The sequence below is a fragment of the Scomber japonicus genome, chromosome 22 (genome assembly GCF_027409825.1).
Source record: "Scomber japonicus isolate fScoJap1 chromosome 22, fScoJap1.pri, whole genome shotgun sequence".
Classification (NCBI taxonomy): domain Eukaryota; kingdom Metazoa; phylum Chordata; class Actinopteri; order Scombriformes; family Scombridae; genus Scomber; species Scomber japonicus.
In genome coordinates, this window is record NC_070599.1 from 17,649,326 (window position 1) to 17,664,053 (window position 14,728).

The following is a 14,728-nucleotide window of genomic DNA, read 5'->3' on the forward strand; positions in this document are numbered from 1 at the left end:
AACAGCCGAACGCGCTAACCGATTGCGCCACAGAGACTCCGTGATCCTTTATTGGAGGGGGTGTGGCCTCGATCTTTAATCCCCGCCCACACGTAGTACCATTTTGTGTATAAAGGAAATATGGAAGGCATTCTAACCATGGCATAATAAAGGAAAAGACCTTTCAATACATGCTACGTAATTTTAACGTCAACGTTTCAGCCAATAATGCAAAGCGTTGATAATTTGATACAGAAGACATTTAGCAAACTTCAGTTTCACTCATGCCGCCATAGTGTAGCTGAAGGGTTTGTTATTCATAGTAGGAAACATTACAATTGAATGCCCACGTCCCTGGGTGGGCTTGAACCACCAACCTTTCGGTTAACAGCCGAACGCGCTAACCGATTGCGCCACAGAGACAGCACGCTCAGTTTTAGCAGGGGGTGTGGCCTCGATCTTTAATCCCCGCCCACACGTAGTACCATTTTGTGTATAAAGGAAATATGGAAGGCATTCTAACCATGGCATAATAAAGGAAAAGTCCTTTCAATACATGCTACGTAATTTTAACGTCAACGTTTCAGCCAATAATGCAAAGCGCTGATAATTTGATACAGAAGACATTTAGCAAACTTCAGTTTCACTCATGCCGCCATAGTGTAGCTAAAGGGTTTGTTATTCATAGTAGGAAACACTACAATTGAATGCCCACGTCCCTGGGTGGGCTTGAACCACCAACCTTTCGGTTAACAGCCGAACGCGCTAACCGATTGCGCCACAGAGACTCCATGATCCTTTATTGGAGGTGGTGTGGCCTCGATCTTTAATCCCCGCCCACACGTAGTACCATTTTGTGTATAAAGGAAATATGGAAGGCATTCTAACCATGGCATAATAAAGGAAAAGACCTTTCAATACATGCTACGTAATTTTAACGTCAACGTTTCAGCCAATAATGCAAAGCGCTGATAATTTGATACAGAAGACATTTAGCAAACTTCAGTTTCACTCATGCCGCCATAGTGTAGCTACAGGGTTTGTTATTCATAGTAGGAAACATTACAATTGAATGCCCACGTCCCTGGGTGGGCTTGAACCACCAACCTTTCGGTTAACAGCCGAACGCGCTAACCGATTGCGCCACAGAGACAGCACGCTCAGTTTTAGCAGGGGGTGTGGCCTCGATCTTTAATCCCCGCCCACACGTAGTACCATTTTGTGTATAAAGGAAATATGGAAGGCATTCTAACCATGGCATAATAAAGGAAAAGACCTTTCAATACATGCTACGTAATTTTAACGTCAACGTTTCAGCCAATAATGCAAAGCGCTGATAATTTGATACAGAAGACATTTAGCAAACTTCAGTTTCACTCATGCCGCCATAGTGTAGCTACAGGGTTTGTTATTCATAGTAGGAAACATTACAATTGAATGCCCACGTCCCTGGGTGGGCTTGAACCACCAACCTTTCGGTTAACAGCCGAACGCGCTAACCGATTGCGCCACAGAGACAGCACGCTCAGTTTTAGCAGGGGGTGTGGCCTCGATCTTTAATCCCCGCCCACACGTAGTACCATTTTGTGTATAAAGGAAATATGGAAGGCATTCTAACCATGGCATAATAAAGGAAAAGACCTTTCAATACATGCTACGTAATTTTAACGTCAACGTTTCAGCCAATAATGCAAAGCGCTGATAATTTGATACAGAAGACATTTAGCAAACTTCAGTTTCACTCATGCCGCCATAGTGTAGCTAAAGGGTTTGTTATTCATAGTAGGAAACATTACAATTGAATGCCCACGTCCCTGGGTGGGCTTGAACCACCAACCTTTCGGTTAACAGCAGAACGCGCTAACCGATTGCGCCACAGAGACAGCACGCTCAATTTTAGCAGGGGGTGTGGCCTCGATCTTTAATCCCTGCCCACACGTAGTACCATTTTGTGTATAAAGGAAATATGGAAGGCATTCTAACCATGGCATAATAAAGGAAAAGACCTTTCAATACATGCTACGTAATTTTAACGTCAACGTTTCAGCCAATAATGCAAAGCGCTGATAATTTGATACAGAAGACATTTAGCAAACTTCAGTTTCACTCATGCCGCCATAGTGTAGCTAAAGGGTTTGTTATTCATAGTAGGAAACATTACAATTGAATGCCCACGTCCCTGGGTGGGCTTGAACCACCAACCTTTCGGTTAACAGCCGACCGCGCTAACCGATTGCGCCACAGAGACAGCACGCTCAGTTTTAGCAGGGGGTGTGGCCTCGATCTTTAATCCCCGCCCACACGTAGTACCATTTTGTGTATAAAGGAAATATGGAAGGCATTCTAACCATGGCATAATAAAGGAAAAGACCTTTCAATACATGCTACGTAATTTTAACGTCAACGTTTCAGCCAATAATGCAAAGCGTTGATAATTTGATACAGAAGACATTTAGCAAACTTCAGTTTCACTCATGCCGCCATAGTGTAGCTACAGGGTTTGTTATTCATAGTAGGAAACATTACAATTGAAAGCCCACGTCCCTGGGTGGGCTTGAACCACCAACCTTTCGGTTAACAGCCGAACGCGCTAACCGATTGCGCCACAGAGACTCCGTGATCCTTTATTGGAGGGGGTGTGGCCTCGATCTTTAATCCCCGCCCACACGTAGTACCATTTTGTGTATAAAGGAAATATGGAGGGCATTCTAACCATGGCATAATAAAGGAAAAGACCTTTCAATACATGCTACGTAATTTTAACGTCAACGTTTCAGCCAATAATGCAAAGCGTTGATAATTTGATACAGAAGACATTTAGCAAACTTCAGTTTCACTCATGCCGCCATAGTGTAGCTGAAGGGTTTGTTATTCATAGTAGGAAACATTACAATTGAATGCCCACGTCCCTGGGTGGGCTTGAACCACCAACCTTTCGGTTAACAGCCGAACGCGCTAACCGATTGCGCCACAGAGACTCCATGATCCTTTATTGGAGGTGGTGTGGCCTCGATCTTTAATCCCCGCCCACACGTAGTACCATTTTGTGTATAAAGGAAATATGGAAGGCATTCTAACCATGGCATAATAAAGGAAAAGACCTTTCAATACATGCTACGTAATTTTAACGTCAACGTTTCAGCCAATAATGCAAAGCGTTGATAATTTGATACAGAAGACATTTAGCAAACTTCAGTTTCACTCATGCCGCCATAGTGTAGCTGAAGGGTTTGTTATTCATAGTAGGAAACATTACAATTGAATGCCCACGTCCCTGGGTGGGCTTGAACCACCAACCTTTCGGTTAACAGCCGAACGCGCTAACCGATTGCGCCACAGAGACTCCATGATCCTTTATTGGAGGTGGTGTGGCCTCGATCTTTAATCCCCGCCCACACGTAGTACCATTTTGTGTATAAAGGAAATATGGAAGGCATTCTAACCATGGCATAATAAAGGAAAAGACCTTTCAATACATGCTACGTAATTTTAACGTCAACGTTTCAGCCAATAATGCAAAGCGCTGATAATTTGATACCGAAGACATTTAGCAAACTTCAGTTTCACTCATGCCGCCATAGTGTAGCTAAAGGGTTTGTTATTCATAGTAGGAAACATTACAATTGAATGCCCACGTCCCTGGGTGGGTTTGAACCACCAACCTTTCGGTTAACAGCCAAACGCGCTAACCGATTGCGCCACAGAGACTCCGTGATCCTTTATTGGAGGGGGTGTGGCCTCGATCTTTAATCCCCGCCCACACGTAGTACCATTTTGTGTATAAAGGAAATATGGAAGGCATTCTAACCATGGCATAATAAAGGAAAAGACCTTTCAATACATGCTACGTAATTTTAACGTCAACGTTTCAGCCAATAATGCAAAGCGTTGATAATTTGATACAGAAGACATTTAGCAAACTTCAGTTTCACTCATGCCGCCATAGTGTAGCTGAAGGGTTTGTTATTCATAGTAGGAAACATTACAATTGAATGCCCACGTCCCTGGGTGGGCTTGAACCACCAACCTTTCGGTTAACAGCCGAACGCGCTAACCGATTGCGCCACAGAGACAGCACGCTCAGTTTTAGCAGGGGGTGTGGCCTCGATCTTTAATCCCCGCCCACACGTAGTACCATTTTGTGTATAAAGGAAATATGGAAGGCATTCTAACCATGGCATAATAAAGGAAAAGTCCTTTAAATACATGCTACGTAATTTTAACGTCAACGTTTCAGCCAATAATGCAAAGCGCTGATAATTTGATACAGAAGACATTTAGCAAACTTCAGTTTCACTCATGCCGCCATAGTGTAGCTAAAGGGTTTGTTATTCATAGTAGGAAACACTACAATTGAATGCCCACGTCCCTGGGTGGGCTTGAACCACCAACCTTTCGGTTAACAGCCGAACGCGCTAACCGATTGCGCCACAGAGACTCCATGATCCTTTATTGGAGGTGGTGTGGCCTCGATCTTTAATCCCCGCCCACACGTAGTACCATTTTGTGTATAAAGGAAATATGGAAGGCATTCTAACCATGGCATAATAAAGGAAAAGACCTTTCAATACATGCTACGTAATTTTAACGTCAACGTTTCAGCCAATAATGCAAAGCGCTGATAATTTGATACAGAAGACATTTAGCAAACTTCAGTTTCACTCATGCCGCCATAGTGTAGCTACAGGGTTTGTTATTCATAGTAGGAAACATTACAATTGAATGCCCACGTCCCTGGGTGGGCTTGAACCACCAACCTTTCGGTTAACAGCCGAACGCGCTAACCGATTGCGCCACAGAGACAGCACGCTCAGTTTTAGCAGGGGGTGTGGCCTCGATCTTTAATCCCCGCCCACACGTAGTACCATTTTGTGTATAAAGGAAATATGGAAGGCATTCTAACCATGGCATAATAAAGGAAAAGACCTTTCAATACATGCTACGTAATTTTAACGTCAACGTTTCAGCCAATAATGCAAAGCGCTGATAATTTGATACAGAAGACATTTAGCAAACTTCAGTTTCACTCATGCCGCCATAGTGTAGCTACAGGGTTTGTTATTCATAGTAGGAAACATTACAATTGAATGCCCACGTCCCTGGGTGGGCTTGAACCACCAACCTTTCGGTTAACAGCCGAACGCGCTAACCGATTGCGCCACAGAGACAGCACGCTCAGTTTTAGCAGGGGGTGTGGCCTCGATCTTTAATCCCCGCCCACACGTAGTACCATTTTGTGTATAAAGGAAATATGGAAGGCATTCTAACCATGGCATAATAAAGGAAAAGACCTTTCAATACATGCTACGTAATTTTAACGTCAACGTTTCAGCCAATAATGCAAAGCGCTGATAATTTGATACAGAAGACATTTAGCAAACTTCAGTTTCACTCATGCCGCCATAGTGTAGCTAAAGGGTTTGTTATTCATAGTAGGAAACATTACAATTGAATGCCCACGTCCCTGGGTGGGCTTGAACCACCAACCTTTCGGTTAACAGCCGAACGCGCTAACCGATTGCGCCACAGAGACAGCACGCTCAATTTTAGCAGGGGGTGTGGCCTCGATCTTTAATCCCTGCCCACACGTAGTACCATTTTGTGTATAAAGGAAATATGGAAGGCATTCTAACCATGGCATAATAAAGGAAAAGACCTTTCAATACATGCTACGTAATTTTAACGTCAACGTTTCAGCCAATAATGCAAAGCGCTGATAATTTGATACAGAAGACATTTAGCAAACTTCAGTTTCACTCATGCCGCCATAGTGTAGCTAAAGGGTTTGTTATTCATAGTAGGAAACATTACAATTGAATGCCCACGTCCCTGGGTGGGCTTGAACCACCAACCTTTCGGTTAACAGCCGACCGCGCTAACCGATTGCGCCACAGAGACAGCACGCTCAGTTTTAGCAGGGGGTGTGGCCTCGATCTTTAATCCCCGCCCACACGTAGTACCATTTTGTGTATAAAGGAAATATGGAAGGCATTCTAACCATGGCATAATAAAGGAAAAGACCTTTCAATACATGCTACGTAATTTTAACGTCAACGTTTCAGCCAATAATGCAAAGCGTTGATAATTTGATACAGAAGACATTTAGCAAACTTCAGTTTCACTCATGCCGCCATAGTGTAGCTGAAGGTTTTGTTATTCATAGTAGGAAACATTACAATTGAATGCCCACGTCCCTGGGTGGGCTTGAACCACCAACCTTTCGGTTAACAGCCGAACGCGCTAACCGATTGCGCCACAGAGACTCCATGATCCTTTATTGGAGGTGGTGTGGACTCGATCTTTAATCCCCGCCCACACGTAGTACCATTTTGTGTATAAAGGAAATATGGAAGGCATTCTAACCATGGCATAATAAAGGAAAAGACCTTTCAATACATGCTACGTAATTTTAACGTCAACGTTTCAGCCAATAATGCAAAGCGCTGATAATTTGATACAGAAGACATTTAGCAAACTTCAGTTTCACTCATGCCGCCATAGTGTAGCTACAGGGTTTGTTATTCATAGTAGGAAACATTACAATTGAATGCCCACGTCCTTTCGGTTAACAGCCGAACGCGCTAACCGATTGCGCCACAGAGACAGCACGCTCAGTTTTAGCAGGGGGTGTGGCCTCGATCTTTAATCCCCGCCCACACGTAGTACCATTTTGTGTATAAAGGAAATATGGAAGGCATTCTAACCATGGCATAATAAAGGAAAAGACCTTTCAATACATGCTACGTAATTTTAACGTCAACGTTTCAGCCAATAATGCAAAGCGCTGATAATTTGATACAGAAGACATTTAGCAAACTTCAGTTTCACTCATGCCGCCATAGTGTAGCTACAGGGTTTGTTATTCATAGTAGGAAACATTACAATTGAATGCCCACGTCCCTGGGTGGGCTTGAACCACCAACCTTTCGGTTAACAGCCGAACGCGCTAACCGATTGCGCCACAGAGACAGCACGCTCAGTTTTAGCAGGGGGTGTGGCCTCGATCTTTAATCCCCGCCCACACGTAGTACCATTTTGTGTATAAAGGAAATATGGAAGGCATTCTAACCATGGCATAATAAAGGAAAAGACCTTTCAATACATGCTACGTAATTTTAACGTCAACGTTTCAGCCAATAATGCAAAGCGCTGATAATTTGATACAGAAGACATTTAGCAAACTTCAGTTTCACTCATGCCGCCATAGTGTAGCTAAAGGGTTTGTTATTCATAGTAGGAAACATTACAATTGAATGCCCACGTCCCTGGGTGGGCTTGAACCACCAACCTTTCGGTTAACAGCCGAACGCGCTAACCGATTGCGCCACAGAGACAGCACGCTCAATTTTAGCAGGGGGTGTGGCCTCGATCTTTAATCCCTGCCCACACGTAGTACCATTTTGTGTATAAAGGAAATATGGAAGGCATTCTAACCATGGCATAATAAAGGAAAAGACCTTTCAATACATGCTACGTAATTTTAACGTCAACGTTTCAGCCAATAATGCAAAGCGCTGATAATTTGATACAGAAGACATTTAGCAAACTTCAGTTTCACTCATGCCGCCATAGTGTAGCTAAAGGGTTTGTTATTCATAGTAGGAAACATTACAATTGAATGCCCACGTCCCTGGGTGGGCTTGAACCACCAACCTTTCGGTTAACAGCCGACCGCGCTAACCGATTGCGCCACAGAGACAGCACGCTCAGTTTTAGCAGGGGGTGTGGCCTCGATCTTTAATCCCCGCCCACACGTAGTACCATTTTGTGTATAAAGGAAATATGGAAGGCATTCTAACCATGGCATAATAAAGGAAAAGACCTTTCAATACATGCTACGTAATTTTAACGTCGACGTTTCAGCCAATAATGCAAAGCTCTGATAATTTGATAAAGAAGACATTTAGCAAACTTCAGTTTCACTCATGCCGCCATAGTGTAGCTACAGGGTTTGTTATTCATAGTAGGAAACATTACAATTGAAAGCCCACGTCCCTGGGTGGGCTTGAACCACCAACCTTTCGGTTAACAGCCGAACGCGCTAACCGATTGCGCCACAGAGACTCCGTGATCCTTTATTGGAGGGGGTGTGGCCTCGATCTTTAATCCCCGCCCACACGTAGTACCATTTTGTGTATAAAGGAAATATGGAAGGCATTCTAACCATGGCATAATAAAGGAAAAGACCTTTCAATACATGCTACGTAATTTTACGTCAACGTTTCAGCCAATAATGCAAAGCGCTGATAATTTGATACCGAAGACATTTAGCAAACTTCAGTTTCACTCATGCCGCCATAGTGTAGCTAAAGGGTTTGTTATTCATAGTAGGAAACATTACAATTGAATGCCCACGTCCCTGGGTGGGCTTGAACCACCAACCTTTCGGTTAACAGCTGAACGCCCTAACCGATTGCGCCACAGAGACTCCGTGATCCTTTATTGGAGGGGGTGTGGCCTCGATCTTTAATCCCCGCCCACACGTAGTACCATTTTGTGTATAAAGGAAATATGGAAGGCATTCTAACCATGGCATAATAAAGGAAAAGACCTTTCAATACATGCTACGTAATTTTAACGTCAACGTTTCAGCCAATAATGCAAAGCGCTGATAATTTGATACAGAAGACATTTAGCAAACTTCAGTTTCACTCATGCCGCCATAGTGTAGCTACAGGGTTTGTTATTCATAGTAGGAAACATTACAATTGAATGCCCACGTCCCTGGGTGGGCTTGAACCACCAACCTTTCGGTTAACAGCCGAACGCGCTAACCGATTGCGCCACAGAGACAGCACGCTCAGTTTTAGCAGGGGGTGTGGCCTCGATCTTTAATCCCCGCCCACACGTAGTACCATTTTGTGTATAAAGGAAATATGGAAGGCATTCTAACCATGGCATAATAAAGGAAAAGACCTTTCAATACATGCTACGTAATTTTAACGTCAACGTTTCAGCCAATAATGCAAAGCGCTGATAATTTGATACAGAAGACATTTAGCAAACTTCAGTTTCACTCATGCCGCCATAGTGTAGCTACAGGGTTTGTTATTCATAGTAGGAAACATTACAATTGAATGCCCACGTCCCTGGGTGGGCTTGAACCACCAACCTTTCGGTTAACAGCCGAACGCGCTAACCGATTGCGCCACAGAGACAGCACGCTCAGTTTTAGCAGGGGGTGTGGCCTCGATCTTTAATCCCCGCCCACACGTAGTACCATTTTGTGTATAAAGGAAATATGGAAGGCATTCTAACCATGGCATAATAAAGGAAAAGACCTTTCAATACATGCTACGTAATTTTAACGTCAACGTTTCAGCCAATAATGCAAAGCGCTGATAATTTGATACAGAAGACATTTAGCAAACTTCAGTTTCACTCATGCCGCCATAGTGTAGCTACAGGGTTTGTTATTCATAGTAGGAAACATTACAATTGAATGCCCACGTCCCTGGGTGGGCTTGAACCACCAACCTTTCGGTTAACAGCCGAACGCGCTAACCGATTGCGCCACAGAGACAGCACGCTCAGTTTTAGCAGGGGGTGTGGCCTCGATCTTTAATCCCCGCCCACACGTAGTACCATTTTGTGTATAAAGGAAATATGGAAGGCATTCTAACCATGGCATAATAAAGGAAAAGACCTTTCAATACATGCTACGTAATTTTAACGTCAACGTTTCAGCCAATAATGCAAAGCGCTGATAATTTGATACAGAAGACATTTAGCAAACTTCAGTTTCACTCATGCCGCCATAGTGTAGCTAAAGGGTTTGTTATTCATAGTAGGAAACATTACAATTGAATGCCCACGTCCCTGGGTGGGCTTGAACCACCAACCTTTCGGTTAACAGCCGAACGCGCTAACCGATTGCGCCACAGAGACAGCACGCTCAGTTTTAGCAGGGGGTGTGGCCTCGATCTTTAATCCCCGCCCACACGTAGTACCATTTTGTGTATAAAGGAAATATGGAAGGCATTCTAACCATGGCATAATAAAGGAAAAGACCTTTCAATACATGCTACGTAATTTTAACGTCAACGTTTCAGCCAATAATGCAAAGCGCTGATAATTTGATACAGAAGACATTTAGCAAACTTCAGTTTCACTCATGCCGCCATAGTGTAGCTAAAGGGTTTGTTATTCATAGTAGGAAACATTACAATTGAATGCCCACGTCCCTGGGTGGGCTTGAACCACCAACCTTTCGGTTAACAGCCGAACGCGCTAACCGATTGCGCCACAGAGACAGCACGCTCAGTTTTAGCAGGGGGTGTGGCCTCGATCTTTAATCCCCGCCCACACGTAGTACCATTTTGTGTATAAAGGAAATATGGAAGGCATTCTAACCATGGCATAATAAAGGAAAAGACCTTTCAATACATGCTACGTAATTTTAACGTCAACGTTTCAGCCAATAATGCAAAGCGTTGATAATTTGATACAGAAGACATTTAGCAAACTTCAGTTTCACTCATGCCGCCATAGTGTAGCTGAAGGGTTTGTTATTCATAGTAGGAAACATTACAATTGAATGCCCACGTCCCTGGGTGGGCTTGAACCACCAACCTTTCGGTTAACAGCCGAACGCGCTAACCGATTGCGCCACAGAGACTCCGTGATCCTTTATTGGAGGGGGTGTGGCCTCGATCTTTAATCCCCGCCCACACGTAGTACCATTTTGTGTATAAAGGAAATATGGAAGGCATTCTAACCATGGCATAATAAAGGAAAAGACCTTTCAATACATGCTACGTAATTTTAACGTCAACGTTTCAGCCAATAATGCAAAGCACTGATAATTTGATACAGAAGACATTTAGCAAACTTCAGTTTCACTCATGCCGCCATAGTGTAGCTAAAGGGTTTGTTATTCATAGTAGGAAACATTACAATTGAATGCCCACGTCCCTGGGTGGGCTTGAACCACCAACCTTTCGGTTAACAGCCGAACGCGCTAACCGATTGCGCCACAGAGACAGCACGCTCAGTTTTAGCAGGGGGTGTGGCCTCGATCTTTAATCCCCGCCCACACGTAGTACCATTTTGTGTATAAAGGAAATATGGAAGGCATTCTAACCATGGCATAATAAAGGAAAAGACCTTTCAATACATGCTACGTAATTTTAACGTCAACGTTTCAGCCAATAATGCAAAGCGCTGATAATTTGATACAGAAGACATTTAGCAAACTTCAGTTTCACTCATGCCGCCATAGTGTAGCTAAAGGGTTTGTTATTCATAGTAGGAAACATTACAATTGAATGCCCACGTCCCTGGGTGGGCTTGAACCACCAACCTTTCGGTTAACAGCCGAACGCGCTAACCGATTGCGCCACAGAGACAGCACGCTCAGTTTTAGCAGGGGGTGTGGCCTCGATCTTTAATCCCCGCCCACACGTAGTACCATTTTGTGTATAAAGGAAATATGGAAGGCATTCTAACCATGGCATAATAAAGGAAAAGACCTTTCAATACATGCTACGTAATTTTAACGTCAACGTTTCAGCCAATAATGCAAAGCGCTGATAATTTGATACAGAAGACATTTAGCAAACTTCAGTTTCACTCATGCCGCCATAGTGTAGCTAAAGGGTTTGTTATTCATAGTAGGAAACATTACAATTGAATGCCCACGTCCCTGGGTGGGCTTGAACCACCAACCTTTCGGTTAACAGCCGAACGCGCTAACCGATTGCGCCAAAGCTGGGGAACAATAGTCTGTTAAGGGGGGGGAAGAAAGGAAGAGGAGGGGGAAGAGGAGGATGAAGAAAAAAAGGGGAGAAAAAGGAGAAAAGGGAGAAAAAGAGGAGGAAAGGAGAGAAAAAGGGGATTTTTAGTCTTTGAACCGCAATTTCTAACATTGAAATTGATCATAAATTATTTCATAAACTTTATAATTATGCATAATAATAATAATAATAATATAATGATATTATATATTTTTTTTTAAAAATAAGTAGAATTGCAATAAAACACAAAAAAACAGTGAAGCATATGTTTTTAATCAACCAAACTTTTATTATAACAATAACAATATGAAACAGAATATGAATAAACAATATTATAATTACTAATAATATTTATAATTTTTATATAAAAAAATTTGCAATAAAACAAAAAACATTACACACTATTTATTCTTCATGGCCTCCAGCCACTGTTCTTTGGGGACAGTCTCAACTGAAGGGCAGTACACTGTCCCCTTGTACTGGCTGTGGCCAGTCTCTGCTGTCCTGAACTGCCCGCATTTCTTGCACGTGTTGTGCAATACTCTGCGGGTCAGTTTCCGGACCGGAGCAGGAGGAGCAGGAGCAGGAGGAGGAGGCATGAGGCCGAAGCTCAGGGCCTGTGGAGCAGCCATCAGGACAGGCACCTGAGCGCCTGCAGGAGCAGCTGCTGGTCTCAGCAGCAGCATCAGCTGTGGAGCTGCCGTGGGAGCTGGAGCAGGGAAGAGCTGCCGCTGTGTGCGTGGCCTCACAGCCACAGGTGTGGCGGGTGTGTGTGTGTGCGTGGCGACTGCGGGTGTGTGTGTGTGTGTGATCTTCCTCTGTGCTTGGCCCACGGTGCTGCTGGGCAGGTGGTACTGGTGAGCCGGGCCGGATTGGGGAGGTGCAGACACAGGCCGCGTATTGGCACCGGGGAGAGGGTCTGAAGCCACAGACAGGCGACTGGGCAGGTCCAGCCCCTGCATGACGATAGCGCTGTCCTGCCTCTTCACCCTCCTGTTATGCCACTGCACCAGGGTGGTGTGGCTCACGTCCACCAGCTGCATAGTGGTCTGCTTCAACACTAGCCCGTTGGCCAGAATGCGCCGCCTGATTTGTCTGTAGTCCTCCAGGACGAGGTCCCACCTGGACACAGTAACAGTCCCCCTCTTCTTAGGACTGCGGTGGATGGCACAGAGCCTAATGAAAATGGCCTCCACCAGGCGGCAACAATCAGGCCACTGGGCAAGTGGGGCAGTGGTGGTGAGGGCATGCCTCTTTACACTCTCCACCCCCGGAGTGAACTCCTGCCTCTTATTCGCAGACCTGAACCTCTCCGTGTTCAGCCTTGTCTGGTGTCTGGCAGAAAAGACTACCCGCTGCTTGTCGTAGTCAAGCAGGTTCTGCCAGAGACCGACAATATTGCTCACCTGAGAAAGACAACATAGAGAGAACAGCACATGAGAAAACAAAAACATTGAAGTGCGGACATGTGTCAGGGAACAGAGAAGAAAAACCAAAACAACAAGAGTTCCTGACCTGCTGGTTGCTGAGGGTTAGTGAGGGCTGGTTGCGCAGCTCCACAAGGCATTCTGCCAGGCTGTCCACTCTGTCCATGCCTGGCATGCCGGACTCATCCACGGCCTGGTAAATAACAGGGATCAGAAATATGAGATCAGTGAAGTTGGGACAAAACAAAGTAACAGTGATGTTATTTATTAGCAAATATGCTTTGACATACCCCAGACACATCTGCAGCCAGGGAGGAGGCAGCAGGCTGGGAGGAGGAAGCAGCCAGGGAGGAGGCAGCAGCCATGGAGGAGGTAGCAGGCTGGATGGCAGCAGCCAGGGAGGAGGCAGCAGGCTGGGAGGAGGCAGCAGCCAGGGAGAAGGGAGCAGCCAGGGAGGAGGCAGCAGCCATGGAGGAGGGAGCAGGCTGGATGGGAGCAGCCAGGGAGGAGGCAGCAGCCAGGGAGAAGGGAGCAGCCAGGGAGGAGGCAGCAGGCTGGGAGGAGGCAGCAGCCAGGGAGAAGGGAGCAGCCAGGGAGGAGGCAGCAGCCATGGAGGAGGGAGCAGGCTGGATGGGAGCAGCCAGGGAGGAGGCAGCAGCCAGGGAGAAGGGAGCAGCCAGGGAGGAGGCAGCAGCCAGGGAGAAGGGAGCAGCCAGGGAGGAGGTAGCAGGCTGGATGGGAGCAGCCAGGGAGGAGGCAGCAGCCAGGGAGGAGGTAGCAGGCTGGATGGGAGCAGCCAGGGAGAAGGGAGCAGCCAGGGAGAAGGGAGCAGCCAGGGAGAAGGGAGCAGCCAGGGAGGAGGCAGCAGCCATGGAGGAAGGAGCAGGCTGGATGGGAGCAGCCAGGGAGGAGGCAGCAGCCAGGGAGAAGGGAGCAGCCAGGGAGGAGGCAGCAGCCATGGAGGAGGTAGCAGGCTGGATGGGAGCAGCCAGGGAGGAGGCAGCAGCCATGGAGGAGGGAGCAGGTTGGATGGGAGCAGCCAGGGAGGAGGCAGCAGCCAGGGAGAAGGGAGCAGCCAGGGAGGAGGCAGCAGCCAGGGAGAAGGGAGCAGCCAGGGAGGAGGCAGCAGCCATGGAGGAGGTAGCAGGCTGGATGGGAGCAGCCAGGGAGGAGGCAGCAGCCAGGGAGAAGGGAGCAGCCAGGGAGGAGGTAGCAGGCTGGATGGGAGCAGCCAGGGAGGAGGCAGCAGCCAGGGAGAAGGGAGCAGCCAGGGAGGAGGTAGCAGGCTGGATGGGAGTAGCCAGGGAGGAGGCAGCAGCCAGGGAGGAGGTAGCAGGCTGGATGGCAGCAGCCAGGGAGGAGGCAGCAGCCAGGGAGAAGGGAGCAGCCAGGGAGGAGGCAGCAGCCATGGAGGAGGTAGCAGGCTGGATGGGAGCAGCCAGGGAGGAGGCAGCAGCCAGGGAGAAGGGAGCAGCCAGGGAGGAGGTAGCAGGCTGGATGGGAGTAGCCAGGGAGGAGGCAGCAGCCAGGGAGGAGGTAGCAGGCTGGATGGCAGCAGCCAGGGAGGAGGCAGCAGCCAGGGAGAAG

General features: G+C 46.4%; 1 protein-coding gene and 26 non-coding genes across 27 annotated transcripts in view; all 27 read right to left on the minus strand.

Annotated features, from left to right (window-relative positions):
* Window positions 1-37, minus strand: part of trnan-guu (transfer RNA asparagine (anticodon GUU)) — a 74-nt gene extending 37 nt beyond the window's left edge. Inside the window, exon 1 of the tRNA in view lies at window positions 1-37. This exon is cut by the window's left edge and continues 37 nt beyond it. This is a non-coding gene — a tRNA (tRNA-Asn).
* A 291-nt stretch (window positions 38-328) lies between these two features.
* On the minus strand, window positions 329-402 carry trnan-guu (transfer RNA asparagine (anticodon GUU)). The gene has a single exon. It is a non-coding gene; the product is annotated as a tRNA-Asn (tRNA).
* A 291-nt stretch (window positions 403-693) lies between these two features.
* Window positions 694-767, minus strand: trnan-guu (transfer RNA asparagine (anticodon GUU)). The gene has a single exon. It is a non-coding gene; the product is annotated as a tRNA-Asn (tRNA).
* Window positions 768-1,058: 291 nt separating this feature from the next.
* On the minus strand, window positions 1,059-1,132 carry trnan-guu (transfer RNA asparagine (anticodon GUU)). The gene has a single exon. It is a non-coding gene; the product is annotated as a tRNA-Asn (tRNA).
* Window positions 1,133-1,423: 291 nt separating this feature from the next.
* On the minus strand, window positions 1,424-1,497 carry trnan-guu (transfer RNA asparagine (anticodon GUU)). Its single transcript has one exon. It is a non-coding gene; the product is annotated as a tRNA-Asn (tRNA).
* Window positions 1,498-2,518: 1,021 nt separating this feature from the next.
* Window positions 2,519-2,592, minus strand: trnan-guu (transfer RNA asparagine (anticodon GUU)). The gene has a single exon. It is a non-coding gene; the product is annotated as a tRNA-Asn (tRNA).
* Window positions 2,593-2,883: 291 nt separating this feature from the next.
* trnan-guu (transfer RNA asparagine (anticodon GUU)) lies at window positions 2,884-2,957 on the minus strand. The gene has a single exon. It is a non-coding gene; the product is annotated as a tRNA-Asn (tRNA).
* Window positions 2,958-3,248: 291 nt separating this feature from the next.
* Window positions 3,249-3,322, minus strand: trnan-guu (transfer RNA asparagine (anticodon GUU)). The gene has a single exon. It is a non-coding gene; the product is annotated as a tRNA-Asn (tRNA).
* A 291-nt stretch (window positions 3,323-3,613) lies between these two features.
* Window positions 3,614-3,687, minus strand: trnan-guu (transfer RNA asparagine (anticodon GUU)). The gene has a single exon. It is a non-coding gene; the product is annotated as a tRNA-Asn (tRNA).
* A 291-nt stretch (window positions 3,688-3,978) lies between these two features.
* On the minus strand, window positions 3,979-4,052 carry trnan-guu (transfer RNA asparagine (anticodon GUU)). Its single transcript has one exon. It is a non-coding gene; the product is annotated as a tRNA-Asn (tRNA).
* A 291-nt stretch (window positions 4,053-4,343) lies between these two features.
* trnan-guu (transfer RNA asparagine (anticodon GUU)) lies at window positions 4,344-4,417 on the minus strand. Its single transcript has one exon. It is a non-coding gene; the product is annotated as a tRNA-Asn (tRNA).
* A 291-nt stretch (window positions 4,418-4,708) lies between these two features.
* On the minus strand, window positions 4,709-4,782 carry trnan-guu (transfer RNA asparagine (anticodon GUU)). The gene has a single exon. It is a non-coding gene; the product is annotated as a tRNA-Asn (tRNA).
* A 291-nt stretch (window positions 4,783-5,073) lies between these two features.
* On the minus strand, window positions 5,074-5,147 carry trnan-guu (transfer RNA asparagine (anticodon GUU)). The gene has a single exon. It is a non-coding gene; the product is annotated as a tRNA-Asn (tRNA).
* Window positions 5,148-5,438: 291 nt separating this feature from the next.
* Window positions 5,439-5,512, minus strand: trnan-guu (transfer RNA asparagine (anticodon GUU)). Its single transcript has one exon. It is a non-coding gene; the product is annotated as a tRNA-Asn (tRNA).
* Window positions 5,513-6,168: 656 nt separating this feature from the next.
* trnan-guu (transfer RNA asparagine (anticodon GUU)) lies at window positions 6,169-6,242 on the minus strand. The gene has a single exon. It is a non-coding gene; the product is annotated as a tRNA-Asn (tRNA).
* Window positions 6,243-6,874: 632 nt separating this feature from the next.
* Window positions 6,875-6,948, minus strand: trnan-guu (transfer RNA asparagine (anticodon GUU)). The gene has a single exon. It is a non-coding gene; the product is annotated as a tRNA-Asn (tRNA).
* A 291-nt stretch (window positions 6,949-7,239) lies between these two features.
* On the minus strand, window positions 7,240-7,313 carry trnan-guu (transfer RNA asparagine (anticodon GUU)). Its single transcript has one exon. It is a non-coding gene; the product is annotated as a tRNA-Asn (tRNA).
* A 656-nt stretch (window positions 7,314-7,969) lies between these two features.
* Window positions 7,970-8,043, minus strand: trnan-guu (transfer RNA asparagine (anticodon GUU)). The gene has a single exon. It is a non-coding gene; the product is annotated as a tRNA-Asn (tRNA).
* Window positions 8,044-8,698: 655 nt separating this feature from the next.
* On the minus strand, window positions 8,699-8,772 carry trnan-guu (transfer RNA asparagine (anticodon GUU)). Its single transcript has one exon. It is a non-coding gene; the product is annotated as a tRNA-Asn (tRNA).
* A 291-nt stretch (window positions 8,773-9,063) lies between these two features.
* Window positions 9,064-9,137, minus strand: trnan-guu (transfer RNA asparagine (anticodon GUU)). The gene has a single exon. It is a non-coding gene; the product is annotated as a tRNA-Asn (tRNA).
* A 291-nt stretch (window positions 9,138-9,428) lies between these two features.
* On the minus strand, window positions 9,429-9,502 carry trnan-guu (transfer RNA asparagine (anticodon GUU)). Its single transcript has one exon. It is a non-coding gene; the product is annotated as a tRNA-Asn (tRNA).
* A 291-nt stretch (window positions 9,503-9,793) lies between these two features.
* On the minus strand, window positions 9,794-9,867 carry trnan-guu (transfer RNA asparagine (anticodon GUU)). Its single transcript has one exon. It is a non-coding gene; the product is annotated as a tRNA-Asn (tRNA).
* Window positions 9,868-10,158: 291 nt separating this feature from the next.
* On the minus strand, window positions 10,159-10,232 carry trnan-guu (transfer RNA asparagine (anticodon GUU)). Its single transcript has one exon. It is a non-coding gene; the product is annotated as a tRNA-Asn (tRNA).
* Window positions 10,233-10,523: 291 nt separating this feature from the next.
* Window positions 10,524-10,597, minus strand: trnan-guu (transfer RNA asparagine (anticodon GUU)). Its single transcript has one exon. It is a non-coding gene; the product is annotated as a tRNA-Asn (tRNA).
* Window positions 10,598-10,888: 291 nt separating this feature from the next.
* trnan-guu (transfer RNA asparagine (anticodon GUU)) lies at window positions 10,889-10,962 on the minus strand. The gene has a single exon. It is a non-coding gene; the product is annotated as a tRNA-Asn (tRNA).
* A 291-nt stretch (window positions 10,963-11,253) lies between these two features.
* trnan-guu (transfer RNA asparagine (anticodon GUU)) lies at window positions 11,254-11,327 on the minus strand. Its single transcript has one exon. It is a non-coding gene; the product is annotated as a tRNA-Asn (tRNA).
* Window positions 11,328-12,115: 788 nt separating this feature from the next.
* On the minus strand, window positions 12,116-13,399 carry LOC128383497 (uncharacterized). Its single transcript, XM_053343110.1, has 2 exons — window positions 13,230-13,399; window positions 12,116-13,120 (listed from the first exon to the last, which is right to left on the minus strand). The coding sequence occupies exons 1-2, from the start codon at window positions 13,314-13,316 to the stop codon at window positions 12,116-12,118; spliced, it is 1,092 nt and encodes a 363-aa protein (XP_053199085.1). The 5' UTR covers window positions 13,317-13,399.
* Window positions 13,400-14,728: the final 1,329 nt, after the last annotated feature.

Coding starts and splice junctions, on each gene's coding strand:
- LOC128383497 (XM_053343110.1), bottom strand. CDS start 13,316: ATGCCAGGCATGGACAGAGTGGACAGCCTGGCAGAATGCCTTGTGGAG. Junction 13,121..13,229: donor TAACCCTCAGCAACCAGCAG/GTCAGGAACTCT, acceptor TGTCTTTCTCAG/GTGAGCAATATTGTCGGTCT.